The sequence below is a fragment of the Bombina bombina genome, chromosome 2 (genome assembly GCF_027579735.1).
Source record: "Bombina bombina isolate aBomBom1 chromosome 2, aBomBom1.pri, whole genome shotgun sequence".
In the NCBI taxonomy this organism is placed as follows: domain Eukaryota; kingdom Metazoa; phylum Chordata; class Amphibia; order Anura; family Bombinatoridae; genus Bombina; species Bombina bombina.
The window spans coordinates 1,414,466,811-1,414,487,541 of NC_069500.1; the positions used below are offsets into that span (position 1 = coordinate 1,414,466,811).

The following is a 20,731-nucleotide window of genomic DNA, read 5'->3' on the forward strand; positions in this document are numbered from 1 at the left end:
CGAATATTTCATTTATTAAACACATTTGTAGACTAGAAAAACTATTTCAAATTTGAATGTCACATTCGAATTCGAATATTACATTTCGAAATTGAATGAATACATAGCTAAACATTCTATTATTCGAACGAATATTTTAGAATTTTATTGAAAAATTTGAAAAACAAAATTCGAAAATAGAATGTTATATAAACATTCGAAATTCGATTTGAATGAACAAATGTATCAAAATTCGTTTTAAATTTCGAATTTTTAGAAACATTCGCCCATCCCTTTTGTTATGTTATCCAATTTTTAAATTGTAAAAACTTTCAATGCTCTTTCTGAATCTTGACATTTTAATTTTTGCTTTACTGTCCTTTTACAACTTATAGTACATATAATACAAATTGACATGTTTGAAGAAAAATTTGCTATGGAAGCATCATTTTAATTTTATTCATACAAAGATAATGTTTTTGGAAAGCATATGAGATAGCAGCAGTAAAGTTAACAAATTTTAGCATTATTTAGTGTTCTTTTAAATATGAATAAGGAAAATAATTTATTGAATTTGCTTTTTTAAATAGTTTTAAATAATATTTCATATAATTATTAATTTTAATAATTTAATATTGCAATAGATGAAAATAATTATATGTGGTATATTTTAAGATTGGAACATAAAATATGATAATCTTTTTCTACTCATCAAACTCTCTTATTTATTTTTGTATTCTTATTTTAAAAAAAAGATAGCTATGCTCTAATGCTAATTTCTAACGGCTAGATTTAGAGTTGGGCGGTAGCCGTGAAAACCAGCGTTAGAGGCTCCTAACGCTGGGTTTTTACCGCCCGCTGGTATTTGGAGTCAGTCAGGAAAGGGTCTAATGCTTACTTTGCAGCCGCGACTTTTCCATACTGCAGATCCCCTTAAGTCAATTGCGTATCCTATCTTTTCAATGGGATCTTTCTAACGCCGGTATTTAGAGTCGTGGCTGAAGTGAGCGTTAGAAATCTAACGACAAAACTCCAGCCGCAGGAAAAAAAACAGTAGTTAAGAGCTTTCTGGGCTAACACCGGTTTATAAAGCTCTTAACTACTGTGCTCTAAAGTACACTAACACCCATAAACTACCTATGTACCCCTAAACCGAGGTCCCCCCACATCGCTGCCACTCTATTAAATTTTTTAACCCCTAATCTGCCGCTCCGTACACCGCCGCCAGCTAAATTATTCCTGTGTACCCCTAATCTGCTGCCCCTAATACCGCCGACACCTATATTATATTTATTAACCCCTAATCTGCCCCCCCCAACGTCGCCGCCACCTACCTACACTTATTGACCCCTAATCTGCCGAGCGGACCTCACCGCTACTATAATAAAGCTATTAACCCCTGATCCGCCTCACTCCCGCCTCAATAACACTATAATAAATAGTATTAACCCCTAATCTGCCCTCCCTAACATCGCCGACACCTAACTTCAAGCATTAACCCCTAATCTGCCGACCGGAGCTCACCGCTACTATAATAAATTTTTTAACCCCTAAAGCTAAGTCTAACCCTAACACTAACACCCCCCTAAGTTAAATTTAATTTAAATCTAACTAAATAAATTAACTCTTATTAAATAAATTATTCCTATTTAAAGCTAAATACTTACCTGTAAAATAAACCCTAATATAGCTACAATATAAATTATAATTATATTGTAGCTATTTTAGGATTAATATTTATTTTACAGGCAACTTTGTAATTATATTAACCAGGTACAATAGCTATTAAATAGTTAATAACTATTTAATAGTTACCTAGTTAAAATAATTACAAAATTACCTGTAAAATAAATCCTAACCTAAGTTACAATTAAACCTAACACTACACTATCAATAAATTAATTAAATACAATACCTACAATTATCTACAATTAAACCTAACACTACACTATCAATAAATTAATTAAATAAAATACCTACAATTATCTACAATTAAACCTAACACTATACTATCAATAAATTAATTAAATACAATACCTACAAATAAATACAATTAAATAAACTAACTAGAGTACAAATAATAAAAAAGAACTAAGTTACAAAAAATAAATTTTTTTTTACAAACATTAGAAAAATATTACAACAATTTTAAACTAATTACACCTACTCTAAGCCCCCTAATAAAATAACAAAGCCCCCCAAAATAAAAAAATGCCCTACCCTATTCTAAATTAAAAAAGTTCAAAGCTCTTTTACCTTACCAGCCCTGAAAAGGGCCCTTTGCGGGGCATGCCCCAAAGAATTCAGCTCTTTTGCCTGTAAAAAAAAAACATACAATACCCCCCCCAACATTACAACCCACCACCCACATACCCCTAATCTAACCCAAACCCCCCTTAAATAAACCTAACACTAAGCCCCGGAAGATCTCCCTACCTTGTCTTCACCTCACCGGGTTCAGCGATCGGTCCAGAAGAGGGTCCGAAGTCTTGATCCAAGCGGCGGCTGAAGAACTCCATCATCGGGCTGAAGTCGGAAGTCCATCATCGGGATGAAGTCTTCTATCAAGCCGCATCTTCAATCTTCTTTCTTCCGAAGCGGAGCGGAGCCATCTTCTTCCCAGCTGACGCGGATCCAACCTCTTCAAGCAACGCCTACTCGCCGAATGACGGTTCCTTTAAATGACGTCATCCAAGATGGCGTCCCTCAAATTCCGATTGGCTGATAGGATTCTATCAGCCAATCGGAATTAAGGTAGGAATATTCTGATTGGCTGATGGAATCAGCCAATCAGATTCAAGTTCAATCCGATTGGCTGATCCAATCAGCCAATCAGATTGAGCTTGCATTCTATTGGCTGTACCTTAATTCCGATTGGCTGATAGAATCCTATCAGCCAATCGGAATTTGAGGGACGCCATCTTGGATGACGTCATTTAAAGGAACCGTCATTCGGCTAGTAGGCGTCGGTTGAAGAGGATGGATCCACGTCGGTTGGGAAGAAGATGGCTCCGCTCCGCTCCAGAAGAAAGAAGATTGAAGATGCCACTTGATAGAAGACTTCATCCCGATGATGGACTTCCGACTTCAGCCCGATGATGGAGTTCTTCAGCCGCCGCTTGGATCAAGACTTCGGACCCTCTTCTGGACCGATCGCTGAACCCGGTGAGGTGAAGACAAGGTAGGGAGATCTTCAGGGGCTTAGTGTTAGGTTTATTTAAGGGGGGTTTGGGTTAGATTAGGGGTATGTGGGTGGTGGGTTGTAATGTTGGGGGGGGTATTGTATTTTTTTTTTACAGGCAAAAGAGCTGAATTATTTGGGGCATGCCCCACAAAAGGTCCTTTTAAGGGCTGGTAAGGTAAAAGAGCTTTGAACTTTTTTAATTTAGAATAGGGTAGGGCATTTTTTTATTTTGGGGGTCTTTGTTATTTTATCAGGGGGCTTAGAGTAGGTGTAATTAGTTTAAAATTGTTGTAATATTTTTCTAATGTTTTTAAATATTTTTTTATTTTTTGTAACTTAGTTCTTTTTTATTTTTTGTACTTTAGTTAGTTTATTTAATTGTAGTTATTTGTAGGTATTGTATTTAATTAATTTATTGATAGTATAGTGTTAGGTTTAATTGTAACTTAGGTTAGGATTTATTTTCCAGGTAATTTTGTAATTATTTTAACTAGGTAACTATTAAATAGTTATTAACTATTTAATAGCTATTGTACCTGGTTAATATAATTACAAAATTGCCTGTAAAATAAATATTAATCCTAAAATAGCTACAATATAATTATTCGTTATATTGTAGCTATATTAGGGTTTATTTTATAGGTAAGTATTTAGCTTTAAATAGGAATAAGTTATTTAATAAGAGTTAATTTATTTCGTTAGATTTAAATTATATTTAACTTACGGGGGTGTTAGGGTTAGGGTTAGACTTAGCTTTAGGGGTTAAAAAATGTATTAGAATAGCGGTGAGCTCCGGTCGGCAGATTAGGGGTTAATGTTTGAAGTTAGGTGTCGGCGATGTTAGGGAGGGCAGATTAGGGGTTAATACTATTTATTATAGGGTTATTGAGGCGGAAGTGAGGCGGATTAGGGGTTAATACATTTATTATAGTAGCAGTGCGGTTCGGTCGGCAGATTAGGGGTTAATTATTGTAGGTAGGTGGAGGCGACGTTGTGGGGGGCAGATTAGGGGTTAATAAATATAATATAGGGGTCAGCGGTGTTAGGGGCAGCAGATTAGGGGTACATAGGAATAATGTAGGTAGCGGCGGTTTACGGAGCGGCAGATTAGGGGTTAAAAAAAAATGCAGGTGTCAGCGATAGCGGGGGCGGCAGAATAGGGGTTAATAAGTGTAAGGTTAGGGGTGTTTAGACTCGGGGTACATGTTAGAGTGTTAGGTGCAGACGTAGGAAGTGTTTCCCCATAGAAAACAATTGGGCTGCGTTAGGAGCTGAACGCTGCTTTTTTGCAGGTGTTAGGTTTTTTTTCAGCTCAAATGGCCCCATTGTTTTCTATGGGGGAATCGTGCACGAGCACGTTTTTGAAGCTGGCCGCGTCCGTAAGCACCGCTGGAATTTAGAGTTGCAGTGGCGTTAAATTATGCTCTACGCTCCCTTTTTGGAGCCTAACGCACTGAAAACGCAGCCATTCTGTGAACTCTAAATACCAGCGGTATTTAAAAGGTGCGGGGGGAAAAAAGCACGCGTAGCTAACGCACCCCTTTGGCCGCAGAACTCTAAATCTAGCCGTAAGACTTTGATGGCATGCTCTTATCACATGCTTTTTTAATCGCGTTTTAATAGAAAGAGACTGAAACAACACGTCTAGAATATACAGAACACTTTGTGCAGTCACAGGGTGTTGTATAAGATTTATCAAAAGACAATGATAAATGACAGGCAATATCTAACAGTCAAAGTCATATTATTAGGGGACTTTAAAAAAACTTCTAAAATACAGTTAATCACAAAGCTAAACATTTTATTAATATAAATGTTTTGGTTATGAAAAAGGTGTAATGTTTAATAAACGGATTATCTATATTTTAAACCAATAATAATTATAATATAGACTTTCTTTTTCCAATCTCAATATTATTAATATAAAAAAGATAAATAATTTTTTTTTTTTAAATTATATCTTTATTGACCAATTCGGCATACAATTCCATTAACAGAAAATAAAAAGATAAGGAAAACCAAGAAACATCAGAGATCCTTATAAATGCATAGCAATCAATACAATTGTTAACAGTATCACAATATATTTTGTAGCCATGCATACATTAATTCCAACACTATACATTAAACCATTAATTTATGATCATAAACCTTATTACATTAACAATGCAGAAAATTTGAAGCTAATCAAAAAGAAATTATTTTAGATTGGTAATTTCTAAACCTGTATTTGTAGGATCAGTAATTAATACTGAGCCCTTGATTGCATATCGAATTGGAGATTTTCTAATAACCTAAAAAATAAGAATAACCTGAAAGTTAACAAAGGGTAGAAAGGGAAAATAAAAAAAATAAAAAAAAAACCTCTCCTTTCGACGCGTCTCTCTACTCTCGTCCTCTCCCTCCCACTTTACCCTGTTTACCCTGTTTAATCTTTATTGGCTATCGCCTGTTCCATGTAAATTGTACCCCAAAACGGGGCAATTATCAAGAATTTTATTAACGATTAACCATTTATGCATAAACAACAATGTTAGATAAATACAATTTTAAACTTAATGATTAGCTAGTATCAAAGACTATGCCAACTTTTTTTTTAATTGTTACACAGATTATAATATTATCAATTTTTGTGAACACTCCATGGTAAATTCACGTGAAGAAGATAAAGCTTATCTATATGAAACACATTTATTTCTGTCCTATATTGTTAAAAACTAATTGTGATTATAGACAGTGTTCAACTTGTAAGAAGGTGTAGGTGTAATTAGTTTAAAATTGTTGTAATATTTTTCTAATGTTTTTAAATATTTTTTTATTTTTTGTAACTTAGTTCTTTTTTATTTTTTGTACTTTAGTTAGTTTATTTAATTGTAGTTATTTGTAGGTATTGTATTTAATTAATTTATTGATAGTATAGTGTTAGGTTTAATTGTAACTTAGGTTAGGATTTATTTTCCAGGTAATTTTGTAATTATTTTAACTAGGTAACTATTAAATAGTTATTAACTATTTAATAGCTATTGTACCTGGTTAATATAATTACAAAATTGCCTGTAAAATAAATATTAATCCTAAAATAGCTACAATATAATTATTCGTTATATTGTAGCTATATTAGGGTTTATTTTATAGGTAAGTATTTAGCTTTAAATAGGAATAAGTTATTTAATAAGAGTTAATTTATTTCGTTAGATTTAAATTATATTTAACTTACGGGGGTGTTAGGGTTAGGGTTAGACTTAGCTTTAGGGGTTAAAAAATGTATTAGAATAGCGGTGAGCTCCGGTCGGCAGATTAGGGGTTAATGTTTGAAGTTAGGTGTCGGCGATGTTAGGGAGGGCAGATTAGGGGTTAATACTATTTATTATAGGGTTATTGAGGCGGGAGTGAGGCGGATTAGGGGTTAATACATTTATTATAGTAGCAGTGCGGTTCGGTCGGCAGATTAGGGGTTAATTATTGTAGGTAGGTGGAGGCGACGTTGTGGGGGGCAGATTAGGGGTTAATAAATATAATATAGGGGTCAGCGGTGTTAGGGGCAGCAGATTAGGGGTACATAGGAATAATGTAGGTAGCGGCGGTTTACGGAGCGGCAGATTAGGGGTTAAAAAAAATATGCAGGTGTCAGCGATAGCGGGGGCGGCAGAATAGGGGTTAATAAGTGTAAGGTTAGGGGTGTTTAGACTCGGGGTACATGTTAGAGTGTTAGGTGCAGACGTAGGAAGTGTTTCCCCATAGAAAACAATTGGGCTGCGTTAGGAGCTGAACGCTGCTTTTTTGCAGGTGTTAGGTTTTTTTTCAGCTCAAATGGCCCCATTGTTTTCTATGGGGGAATCGTGCACGAGCACGTTTTTGAAGCTGGCCGCGTCCGTAAGCACCGCTGGAATTTAGAGTTGCAGTGGCGTTAAATTATGCTCTACGCTCCCTTTTTGGAGCCTAACGCACTGAAAACGCAGCCATTCTGTGAACTCTAAATACCAGCGGTATTTAAAAGGTGCGGGGGGAAAAAAGCACGCGTAGCTAACGCACCCCTTTGGCCGCAGAACTCTAAATCTAGCCGTAAGACTTTGATGGCATGCTCTTATCACATGCTTTTTTAATCGCGTTTTAATAGAAAGAGACTGAAACAACACATCTAGAATATACAGAACACTTTGTGCAGTCACAGGGTGTTGTATAAGATTTATCAAAAGACAATGATAAATGACAGGCAATATCTAACAGTCAAAGTCATATTATTAGGGGACTTTAAAAAAACTTCTAAAATACAGTTAATCACAAAGCTAAACATTTTATTAATATAAATGTTTTGGTTATGAAAAAGGTGTAATGTTTAATAAACGGATTATCTATATTTTAAACCAATAATAATTATAATATAGACTTTCTTTTTCCAATCTCAATATTATTAATATAAAAAAGATAAATAATTTTTTTTTTAAATTATATCTTTATTGACCAATTCGGCATACAATTCCATTAACAGAAAATAAAAAGATAAGGAAAACCAAGAAACATCAGAGATCCTTATAAATGCATAGCAATCAATACAATTGTTAACAGTATCACAATATATTTTGTAGCCATGCATACATTAATTCCAACACTATACATTAAACCATTAATTTATGATCATAAACCTTATTACATTAACAATGCAGAAAATTTGAAGCTAATCAAAAAGAAATTATTTTAGATTGGTAATTTCTAAACCTGTATTTGTAGGATCAGTAATTAATACTGAGCCCTTGATTGCATATCGAATTGGAGATTTTCTAATAACCTAAAAAATAAGAATAACCTGAAAGTTAACAAAGGGTAGAAAGGGAAAATAAAAAAAATAAAAAAAAAACCTCTCCTTTCGACGCGTCTCTCTACTCTCGTCCTCTCCCTCCCACTTTACCCTGTTTACCCTGTTTAATCTTTATTGGCTATCGCCTGTTCCATGTAAATTGTACCCCAAAACGGGGCAATTATCAAGAATTTTATTAACGATTAACCATTTATGCATAAACAACAATGTTAGATAAATACAATTTTAAACTTAATGATTAGCTAGTATCAAAGACTATGCCAACTTTTTTTTTAATTGTTACACAGATTATAATATTATCAATTTTTGTGAACACTCCATGGTAAATTCACGTGAAGAAGATAAAGCTTATCTATATGAAACACATTTATTTCTGTCCTATATTGTTAAAAACTAATTGTGATTATAGACAGTGTTCAACTTGTAAGAAATTATCAAATAACAAACGGAAAATACAGCTCCTCTCTCTCGTACAATATAGTATTGAATGAATATATATATATTCATGTTGCAGAGATCAATGATGCTTGCACTGTGTAAAGCAAAGACATTAACGCATGCGCATTATGTGACATTGTCGATGTTTTGCGCATGAGCAGTATTTTTCTTAGCCGGGTACGAGCATTGTAGGCACGTATAGAGTGGGTGGGAACGCTCTATACGTCATAAGCTAAAGAGAGAGGAAATGGATCGTGGGCGGAGCTTGGAACAGAACGGTAGGGTAGAACAAAATATATTTATTAACTATATATGTTAGGTAAAAAAAGTAATGTTTCCAGAAAGAGAAAACTTTACCTTCACTTTAAGATGCATCAATGTTAGACTAACTTTTTAAATTTCGTAGTTCTCATTAGAAATCTTGCACTGATGACAAAATGGTGAATACCATATTATTGCATCCAAGATATCACTTGTCTCAAAGTTATCATGTGGTTGCAGAAACATTGCTACTGGGGGTGCAAACTCCTGTTGGATTCTTTCTGGCATCCAAGGAGTTAACCCTAACGTAACTCTGGCAATAACCTAAATGCAGGTTACTATATTTTAGTCACATCATATCGAGATCATCAACACTGTGACATCTAAATGTCACTGACAGGCTGGCTGCAAAGTTGTGCTTGGTGATTTCATGACTGCACAAATGGCATTTACCTTATTTTACAATTCATTTCACCTATAGTTACAGATAAATGCTGATAACAAAATATATCATTTAACCCTAGAAGACAGAAAGCGCTTTTGTATGTAATAACACCCTGTCAGTCACTGAATATACATGATCTGTTATCCCAGCAATAACACAAGACCTATTTGACTGTAAATCTTCACAACCCAATCACATCACCTTTTCAAATGGTTTCAGCCTAATAAGTGATTGACAAGTTGCATTTTTGCCGCCAATAGATGAAAGAGAAAATAAGCTACCCTATGTGCATTATACCCCAGCTACCCTCTGGCAAGGATCATATAATTTACACAAGTTTATCAGGCTCATGCAAAATTATACTCAGAGAGCTAGCCCTTCCTAAATTGTTCTATATAAAATTACCAGTAAAGATAAATATATCACATACGCAGGGGTCAAGTCCTCCAAAAAAAAGTGTGGGAACTCACCAAGACTTTCACCCCCCTCCCAAATAATATTGTTTATACACACTGTATTTATTTGTATATAATTCATAAACTTTGATTTTTGAAAGCAAATAAATCCAACAAAGTGTTGAATGATTTCCTTTGGGTCTGAGTATCCTCCTTTGTCACAGAGTTTCACCCATTTAAAGGGACAGTTTATTCAAAAATTGTCTCCCCTTTAATTTGTTCCCAATGATCCACTTTACCTGCTGGAGTGTATTAAATTGTTTACAAGTATTTCCATTACCCTTATATTGGCATCTGAATTAGTTTATTTAACCTGTGGTATCCCCACCTATACTGAAAGTTTTTGGCCTTGAGGCCAAACTTTGTTAACACAGCCAGTAGAAGAAATTACACTCCCAGTGGGTTATAGAAGAGATAAGGTAATAAAATGTTTATTTTCCATTGTTCTCTCCAAGTATTGGTGATTGGTTTATGGACAGATATAAGATAAATAAGCATGTATATGTACACAATGTGATAAAGTAAGAGATCTGATTATACCTACAAGCTCAACCCATTTTATTAGGTTGTGGCTTCAAAACACAAAATCAGCTAATTCATATACATAAATAAGCCTTAAAAAAAGCAAATCTCATACATTTTATACTCTGCAGCTGGTAAAAAAAATAATTGGAAACACATTAAGGGAAAACAATTTTACAGTATACCGTCCCTTTAAGGTGCAATTGTGCACAAAGGGTCCTCAGCAGGAAACAGCAGCTGAGCCAATCATCAGCAGCTGCAGTTGCAGGCCCCAGCACTGACCAGCTGTTCAAATCAAATATTGGCTGATTTGAATTTGAAGAATCAAATCAGTCACTAGGAATGCAAGGTATGCCATTTTGAAAAGGCTGCCTTGCATTCAACTTCAGAGGAAGCAGGATGGGATCAACTTCAAGGATAGCTCCGCTCCGTGCCGCCGGGATGTCCGGACTTCAGGAACTGTGAATAGATTTTATGGGGTTAGTGTTAGTTTTTTTTTTGTTTTTTTGGGTGAGTTTTTTTTTAGATTAGGGATAGGCAATTGTAAAAGAGCTGAATGCCATTTTAAGGGCAATGCCCATACAAATGCTCCTTTAGGGGCAATGGGTAGTTTAGGATTTTTTAGAGTTAAGTTTTTTTGTTTTGGGGTGTTGGTTGGGTGTTGGGTTTTACTGTTGGGGAGACTTTGTATTTTTTTTGCAGGTAAAAGAGCTGTTTAACTTAGAGTAATGCCCTACAATAAGCCCTTTTAAGGGCTAATGGTAGTTTATTGTAGGTTAGGGGGTGTTTTTATTTTGGGGGACTTTTTTATTTTTATAGGGCTATTAGATTAGGTGTAATTGTTTTTATTTTTAATAATTTCGTTTACTATTTTTTTGTAAGCTTAATTTTTTTATTTTTCGTAATTTAGTGTTTATTATTTTTTGTAATTTTAGATTTTTTTATTTTTTTGCAGTGTTAGGTTTTTTTAAATTTGTTATTAAGGTTTTTAATTAGTAGTATTTTTTATTTTATTAGAATAGTTACGTTAGGTTAATTTATAGTTTAATATTAGGTTTATTTTTATTTTACAGGTAAATTTTTATTTATTTAAAGATATTTATATTGTATTTTAATTTAAAGTTAGGGGGTGTTAGCAGTTAATAGTTTAATTTAGTGTTTTGCAATGTGGGGGGTCCAGTGGTCTAGGGGTTAATAGGTTTAGTTTAGTAGTTACGATGTGGAGGGCTGGAGATTTAGGAGTTAATACTTCATAATAGTGTTGGTGATGTGGGGGGCCGGCGGTTTAGGGGTTAATAGGTTTATTTAGATGTCAGCAATGTCAGGGAGCGGCGGATTAGGGGTTAATAACTTTATTATAGTGGCGGCTATGTCGGGGAGCGGTGGTTTAGGGGGATAATATATTTAAATAGTGTTGGCGATATGGGTGGGCGGCAGATTAGGGTTTAATCAATTTATTTAATAGTTGCAATGTGGGTGGGTGACAGATTAGGGGTTAATAGGTTTAATATAGTGTTTGTGATGCGGGAGGGTGGTGGTTTAGGGGTTAATAGGTAGTTTATGGGTGTTAATGTACTTTGTAACACTTTAGTTATGAGTTTTGTGAAACATTTTTGTTACACAAAATCCATAACTACTGGTCTCAGATGGCGGTATGGATCGTGTCGGTATAGGCTGTAACACAAGCATTTTAGCCTGAACGCACAACCTGTAATACGGGCGCTATGAAAATCCCTCACAAAAACGTTGTTTTTTAGAGTGCGGAATGGACGTTGCGTTACAGGCTAAAATGCTTGCGTTACAGCTATACCGACACAACTCGTAATATGCGTTCCTGGCCATTCCAGCACATGCAAAAAAATGGTGTGAAATTCTTATTTATAATAAAAAATTAAAAGCGTATTATTTTCCTGATTGTAAAATGATTTCCCCCTCCTCAGCTAGTGGGCTGAACAGGGGCGTTTAATGGGTGCAGCTGGAATTTCCCAATATGTTTGACATATTTTCCCCTTCAGTTCTCACTGTTTTTTGATTGTGTCAAAATATGCAGAACACTTATTACTGTAATATAAAAACTTAGGTATACGAAAATATAGGTGATTGTAAGGTATTATATAATGAAAGCAGATTAATCTGATCTGTATTGGCTGCGCCCCCTGCTCCCTGCTAACTTCACTCTCCCCAGCAAGGTTTCCCTTTCTAGAAAGCTCTATTACTTTGTATGGGAGACATTGCACCACTCATAGGGACAGCACTTTTTAAATAGAATTCCATGAGGGCTGCCCCTGCGAGTGTTGGTGTGGAAAACCCTATCTAGCTCAGCAATTTTTTTAGAATCTCGCTCATACTTCTAGACAGTATGTGAAAGAAAGACAAGCCCAGTGCAATATAACACTGCATGACATGAGAGTTTTGTTACAGCGTTTGGGCATATTATGTGTGCAACCAATTTGTTTAGTTATATTAGTGTCATGGATGTCAAGCATCTGAAATTAAGGAGCCTCCTAAAATACTGAGGAATCAGCCACACAATTTCTAAGAGCTTATTTAATCTATGTCTCCCTAACTCCCAGGATTTGTCAAACTCTGGTATAATATATATAAATAACTTTAGTTATTGAGCAAAACTTACTGAACTTTCTGCACCAGGTCCTATTTGAGAGAGGCCAACATCTCCACACTGACATACACCTGTCTTGTCAACACCAGCTCCTGCTACTCTCTGCCCAACCTCAGAATTTTTCCTCTCCTGCACCTCCCTACCTGTGTAGCATTTTTTTCTCCACCTCCTCAATAACTTCTTCAAGTCCAATTTAATTTGTAAAATATATACAAAGTATACAAAGTATGATCCTAATTTTTTAAGGTCACACAGGAACTGTTTAACATAATCAGAATCTGCAAAAACACTCTCCTAATCTAAATGCATTAAAATACAAAATAGAAAGGGCAAAGCTTAAATGCAATAACACTTAAAGGGATATTACAGACAAAATTGAAATGTGTGTTTTTGTTTTGAAAAGAAGCATTTTTGTAATATACATGTATTAGCAAAATGCTTCTAGTAAAAGTAATAGCTGTTTCAAGAGTTTATTTAAGTATGCACCGTGCACCAGCATTTTAAACACAATTTATTTTTGTTTTTAATCTTAGACACTCATGCTATTTTGTGCTGTTCACATTGGTTACTCTTTTTAGTAACAAGCAGCTGCCTTTGGGAACACAATGTGTCTTACCAATTTGTATAGTAATATTAGTGTCATGGATGTTAAGGGTTTACAAATGTATTTGAAATGAAGGAACCTCCTAAAAAATAGAGGAACTAGTCACACATTTTCTAGGAGCTGAGGAATGATTTACTCTATAACTCTCGGGATTTGTCAAGCTCTGGTATAATTTATATAAATAACTTTCGTTATTGAGCAAGACTTACTGTTGTTTTTTGGTGAGTTCCTGCTCTTTCTGCACCAGGTCCTGTTTGAGAGAGGCCAACATCTCCACACTGACATCCACCTGTCTTGTCAGCTCTGAAGCTCTGTCTTCCAGCTCTTGCTTCTCTCTACCCAACCTCACACTCTCCTGCTTGGCTTTATCCAGCTCAGAACTTTTCCTCTCCAGCTCCACCTGCAGCCTCCCTACCTGAGTAGCAATTTTTTGTTCCACTTCCTCAGTTAACTTCTCCAGGCGTTTGTCCACCTCCAGCTTCTCAAATGCTCGCACTTTCAGTCTTGCCAAGCCTTCCTCATAGGCAGCATCTACTGCTGCTGATGCTGCAGCTGCCGCTGCCACAGCTGCTGGAGGTGGGGAGTGGGAAGCCATTCCTGTCTTGTTAAATATCTCACCTAGAGGAATCTCCACCTCCTGTGTGTATCGAGTAGATGATGGGCTAAAGTCTTCAACTTGCACTAAGTCCCTGGTAAATCTTTGTTCTTTTCCTTGGAAAGATGTGCTCTCAAATACCTCCCTACGATGGGCTGGGGTCAACAAAGCTGTCTCACTCGTCAAGGGGAAGACAGCAGCATCGCAAATACTGTTGGTTTTAGACAAAACGTAGAGTGTCTCATAGGTGTGGTTATATTCCAGGTGGGCCCTCAAGGAGGACAGGCTCCTGAATCTTTTGTGCTCACCGCACCTCGGGCAACGATAAGGTAAGTCCAAAGAGGCCATCCCTCAGCTCCGCAAGTGGTATCTATCGGTCAGCCCCAAGGACAGCAAGAAGGCGGTGAGGGTCATAGTGTACCAGGGAGTATGGCTGGAGCATGACAATGTGAGGAGGACCTCCTTAAAAGCCTCGGCATCTGCTGGGTCATTGCTGAGACAGTGTAGATGCAAACCTCACTCACTGTGCAAAAATGCAGACATCCTTTTATCCATTGGTGAGATATCAATGCAGCAGGAGAGGACACCCTGAAAGGCAAAGGAACAAACAGTCAATTAAATTGAGTAAAAACAGTAAACAGACAGTAAACGCCTTCAGGTTTGTATGTAAAATGTTTTATGTGCACTGAAACAACTTTGCAATATACTTTAATTACTTATTTTGCCCTTTTTTCAATTTTAATTCTCAGAAATTGAAATGCCCCCTGCTGATTTCTCAAGGTTAACCCTGCTACATATCTCTGCCTAATTGGTTTTAAAAGATAACAACTGCAAAACAATGTACTTTATACTAAAATTATGACTATGGTTAGCCTTGTTATCTGCAGACTCAACACTAACACCTCCAAACAAGGCAAATGGTGAGTTTAGCTATTGAAAATGATTGCAGCAAACACACTGTTAATTTGTTTTAAAAATGTTTAGACTTGGCTGATATTTATTTATCTATCTTTCATTCATTCTTTCTATCTATAAATCATCTATCTGAATATCAACCTATAATTTAGTCATCTATCTATCTATCTATCTATCTATCTATCAATCTATCTATCATCTATCAATCATCTATCTGAATATCAACCTATCATTTAGTTATCTATCTATCTATCTATCTATCTATCTCTCTATCTATCTATCTATCTATCAATCATCTATCTGAATATCGACCTATCATTTAGTCATCTATATAGCTATTCTATCTTTCATCTATCTATCTCTAATCTATCTAATCTATCTATCATCCTATCTATCAGTGAAATGATTATGTTGCTGCTAGTGGAGACATTGGATATTAGATGTTGGAAATATAGAGATGCAATAAAGTAAAATAAAATAAAGCCAGATACAGATAGAAGAGAAAGGTTGCTGTAGGATCTGTTCCCACTCTACAAATAACTGATAATAAGTTATAAAAAAGAGGTGATGTGAGATATGTCTGTTTTATGATGCACAATGTCATTAGCTCTATATACAAATACGGTTTTTAAATTTGCTTTATTAGTTTACTAACTGATCTTTCATGTGTTTTACAATGCCATCTTTAAATGACTCTTAAATTCATGAAAAACGGATCTCAGTTAAAGGGACACAAGTTAAAATAAACTTTTATGATTCAGAAAGAGCAGCAGTTTTAAGGCACTTTCCAATTTACTTCCATGATCAAATTTTGCACAGTCTTTTTATATGCACACTTTCTGGGGAACAAGATCCTACTGAGCATGTGCACAAGCACACAGGGTATACATATACAAGTCTGTGATTGGCTGATGTCTGTCACATGATACAGGGGGCCAGAAAATAGGAGAAAAAATACGTTTGCCAGACAAAAAAAATCTACTGCTTACTTGAAATTTAGAGTAGGTGCTATTGCATTGTCTTTTTACTATGCACTTGTTAATTATGCAATTGTATTGTATTTAGTGTTCCTGTATATAATTATTTACACCTTAAAATACCACATTGAAGTGAGCATTTAGTACACCCTTTAATCCTAATAAAAAAAGCATTGTTGGTAGATTATGGCAATGCCAAGGCTTTTACTTATAATAAAAGTATTTCTCCAAAAGTAAACATTAATATATATAACTAGTTTAACCTATTAACTGCTAGAGAGGACTGCAGTGAACCTTAATATATATAAATAGTTTAACCTATTAACTGCTAGAGAGGAGTGCAGTGAACATTAATATATATAAATAGTTTAACCTATTAACTGCTAGAGAGGACTGCAGTGAACCTTAATATATATAAATAGTTTAACCTATTAACTGCTAGAGAGGACTGCAGTGAACATTAATATATATAAATAGTTTAACCTATTAACTGCTAGAGAGGACTGCAGTGAACATTAATATATATAAATAGTTTAACCTATTAACTGCTAGAGAGGACTGCAGTGAACCTTAATATATATAAATAGTTTAACCTATTAACTGCTAGAGAGGACTGCAGTGAACATGAATATATATAAATAGTTTAACCTATTAACTGCTAGAGAGGACTGCAGTGAACATTAATATATATAAATAGTTTAACCTATTAACTGCTAGAGAGGACTGCAGTGAACATTAATATACATAAATAGTTTAACCTATTAACTGCTAGAGAGGACTGCAGTGACCATTAATATATATAAATAGTTTAACCTATTAACTGCTAGAGAGGACTGCAGTGACCATTAATATATATATAAATAGTTTAACCTATTAACTGCTAGAGAGGACTGTAGTGACCATTAATATATATAAATAGTTTAACCTATTAACTGCTAGAGAGGACTGTAGTGACCATTAATATATATAAATAGTTTAACCTATTAACTGCTAGAGAGGACTGCAGTGAACATGAATATATATAAATAGTTTAACCTATTAACTGCTAGAGAGGACTGCAGTGACCATTAATATATATAAATAGTTTAACCTATTAACTGCTAGAGAGGACTGCAGTGAACATTAATATATATAAATAGTTTAACCTATTAACTGCTAGAGAGGACTGCAGTGAACATTAATATATATAAATAGTTTAACCTATTAACTGCTAGAGAGGACTGCAGTGAACATGAATATATATATAAATAGTTTAACCTATTAACTGCTAGAGAGGACTGCAGTGACCATTAATATATATAAATAGTTTAACCTATTAACTGCTAGAGAGGACTGCAGTGACCATTAATATATATAAATAGTTTAACCTATTAACTGCTAGAGAGGACTGCAGTGAACATGAATATATATAAATAGTTTAACCTATTAACTGCTAGAGAGGACTGCAGTGAACATGAATATATATAAATAGTTTAACCTATTAACTGCTAGAGAGGACTGCAGTGAACATGAATATATATAAATAGTTTAACCTATTAACTGCTAGAGAGGACTGCAGTGAACATGAATATATATAAATAGTTTAACCTATTAACTGCTAGAGAGGACTGCAGTGAACATGAATATATATAAATAGTTTAACCTATTAACTGCTAGAGAGGACTGCAGTGAACATGAATATATATAAATAGTTTAACCTATTAACTGCTAGAGAGGACTGCAGTGACCATTAATATATATATATAGTTTAACCTATTAACTGCTAGAGAGGACTGCAGTGACCATTAATATATATAAGTAGTTTAACCTATTAACTGCTAGAGAGGACTGCAGTGACCATTAATATATATAAATAGTTTAACCTATTAACTGCTAGAGAGGACTGCAGTGACCATTAATATATATAAATAGTTTAACCTATTAACTGCTAGAGAGGACTGCAGTGACCATTAATATATATATAAATAGTTTAACCTATTAACTGCTAGAGAGGACTGCAGTGAACATTAATATACATAAATAGTTTAACCTATTAACTGCTAGAGAGGACTGCAGTGAACATGAATATATATAAATAGTTTAACCTATTAACTGCTAGAGAGGACTGCAGTGAACATTAATATACATAAATAGTTTAACCTATTAACTGCTAGAGAGGACTGCAGTGAACCTTAATATATATAAATAGTTTAACCTATTAACTGCTAGAGAGGACTGCAGTGAACATTAATATATATAAATAGTTTAACCTATTAACTGCTAGAGAGGACTGCAGTGACCATTAATATATATAAATAGTTTAACCTATTAACTGCTAGAGAGGACTGCAGTGAACATTAATATATATAAATAGTTTAACCTATTAACTGCTAGAGAGGACTGCAGTGAACATTAATATATATAAATAGTTTAACCTATTAACTGCTAGAGAGGACTGCAGTGACCATTAATATAAATAAATAGTTTAACCTATTAACTGCTAGAGAGGACTGCAGTGAACCTTAATATATATAAATAGTTTAACCTATTAACTGCTAGAGAGGACTGCAGTGAACATTAATATATATAAATAGTTTAACCTATTAACTGCTAGAGAGGACTGCAGTGAACATTAATATATATAAATAGTTTAACCTATTAACTGCTAGAGAGGACTGCAGTGAACACCCCACTCTATGGCCGATCGAACTACACACACTCATGCACACAGATACAAATATGCGCTTGTGTAAGCTCACAACCACACTTATTAATGTAGTGCTAAATTAATCACATGGCTATAATTTAAACTTATTCAATTAAAACCTGAAGTTGTATCCTCATAAAAAAAATATAAATATGATTCATAAATAGTAAGTTATCTTAAGTTGCAATCAAGAAGGAGCATAAGAATTCATTTTAGCTTTATATATATATATATAATATAGAAAATATACTGCAAAATAGATCCGCACTCATTGGACTTTAAATAACAAAACGTGGTTTTATTATTGTGACGTTTCGGGGTTCAAACTTTTGGCCTGATGTTATTTAAAGTCCAGTGAGTGCGGATCTATTTTGCAGTATTGAAAACCATTGTTGCTGACACCCTGGCCAGTCAATGAGGAGGTGAGAGTGCTTATCTCACAACTATTGCTTTAAATATATATATATATATATATATATATATATATACTTAGTCTGCTCACTGTCATCAGTTAAACACATATTGCTCAAACTTAACAAACATTGAATATTTGCCAAACAAATCCCACTTGTTCTTTTTTGTTTTTTTGGGAGGGGATTATTTTTTTCCTTTATTAAATGTAACATTTTCAATGCTGATTATCTGGGACTTGATTATAAGTCTGTTGGAACCAATTTTCAAATACAATTTAACTTACATCAAATTATTTTACTTTATAATATTTAAATGTAAATATTCAGCATTTTATTTTTTAATATTTGTTTGAAATTGCAAAATAAATGCCAAGATGAGCATACAGATTTCTCCCCAATACCACTGATAGGCGCTCTCAGTGCAATACTGTGATACGTGCGCCTTCCATAAGCAATGAGAACATTTCTAAAAGTGTAAAATGACCACATTAAGTCGCATGTGCACACACAAACAAAACTAAGATAACTGAACATCAAGATTATAAGGAAGGCACCAGGTTCAGTAAAGGAGGCTAAAATTATAGACCATCACACAAGAAGCCCGTCATCCTTATTAGCAAAGCCATGCCAAACAATTATTTTCACACTGCACCCAGTCATGCCAGTTCTAGCAGATTTTGATTGTGTGCAACATGAGGGATATCAGGAGAGCTATTGGGGCAAGTAATAAATCTTGGTAAAAGGTGTGGAACAAAATTTTGGTTGGGTCTATCTACCCCCTAGTGGTGCAGTAACTTAATAGCCATTTTATAGGGTTTTGAAGGGCTTACTGTTATGCAGGACTCATTGATGTTATGGCAAGCATCACAGGTGTGGTGGAGAGTGCATGTCCTACCCAAGTTGACTGTATCTGAGAAGGTTTGGATATTGTTTGATAGGAATGAATCTGAGAAACAATGCTTTCTCTGTTCCACTAGGTATAAGCCGCATAAAACTCCCTGGATAGGTTCCTTTTGCCTGATCTAATTTTCCAAGTTTTATATTAAGTAGTCACTATTTCAAATGGTAAAAGAGATTTATTAGCTAAATATGTGAAGTGTAAAGTGATGTAAGCTCTTTTTCTCTGCTGAGCTCTGCAGAGTAACTAGAGTGAATCATTTATTAATTTACCCCAGAGAATGTGATAGTTGGTACAGATACCCTGTATTAGCAGATAGGGGACCACTGGGCATCTCTGAATACTTGGTCTAAAAGGAAAATATGCAAATGATTACTATAGATGATGCTAATAGACAAACTGGTATCTGCAGACTGAATGCTGAGGCTTTTGTTCCTTGGTAACTCCATGCTTGCCAGGGCCAAGCAAGATGTACAAGTTTGTTAAATGCAAAAGTACAGCTTCCTTTTTATTATCTCAATTTTTAATAAGCTGAACAAGATCATATTCCTGCATAAGTGTAGTGTAAGACTTGTTCTACTTGTTTAACCCAGCTCATTAGTGCAGCCTATGCATCAGTACCAAACTAGGGATAGGAAACAGCCCTGGAAAAATAGACAACTAGTACTATATTCTGCTGAACTCACAGAATGCGTCACGTTTTTCAAGGGCATTAGTGGGATGCACCTTCCTCTAATATTTTTTTTCTTCATAATGTTTGTTAACATTTTAAGGAATATACTGGTTAATATAATAGCTAGATAAGAAAACGCAAATCCAACCACATCAGCTCATGATCTCTTGGATTGAGTTAGGTGCAACAAGGAATTCAAAAGAACATTTTGAATAAAGTTAACATATTAAAAGTTATAACATAAACCTTT

General features: G+C 34.7%; 1 protein-coding gene across 1 annotated transcript in view; it reads right to left on the reverse strand.

Annotated features, from left to right (window-relative positions):
* The window catches only part of FBXO41 (F-box protein 41), a 166,726-nt gene extending 152,459 nt beyond the window's left edge, over positions 1-14,267 (reverse strand). Inside the window, exon 1 of the mRNA XM_053704361.1 lies at positions 13,534-14,267. Coding sequence (XP_053560336.1) covers positions 13,534-14,267 — 734 coding nt within the window. The remainder of the gene's footprint in view (positions 1-13,533) is intronic.
* Positions 14,268-20,731: the final 6,464 nt, after the last annotated feature.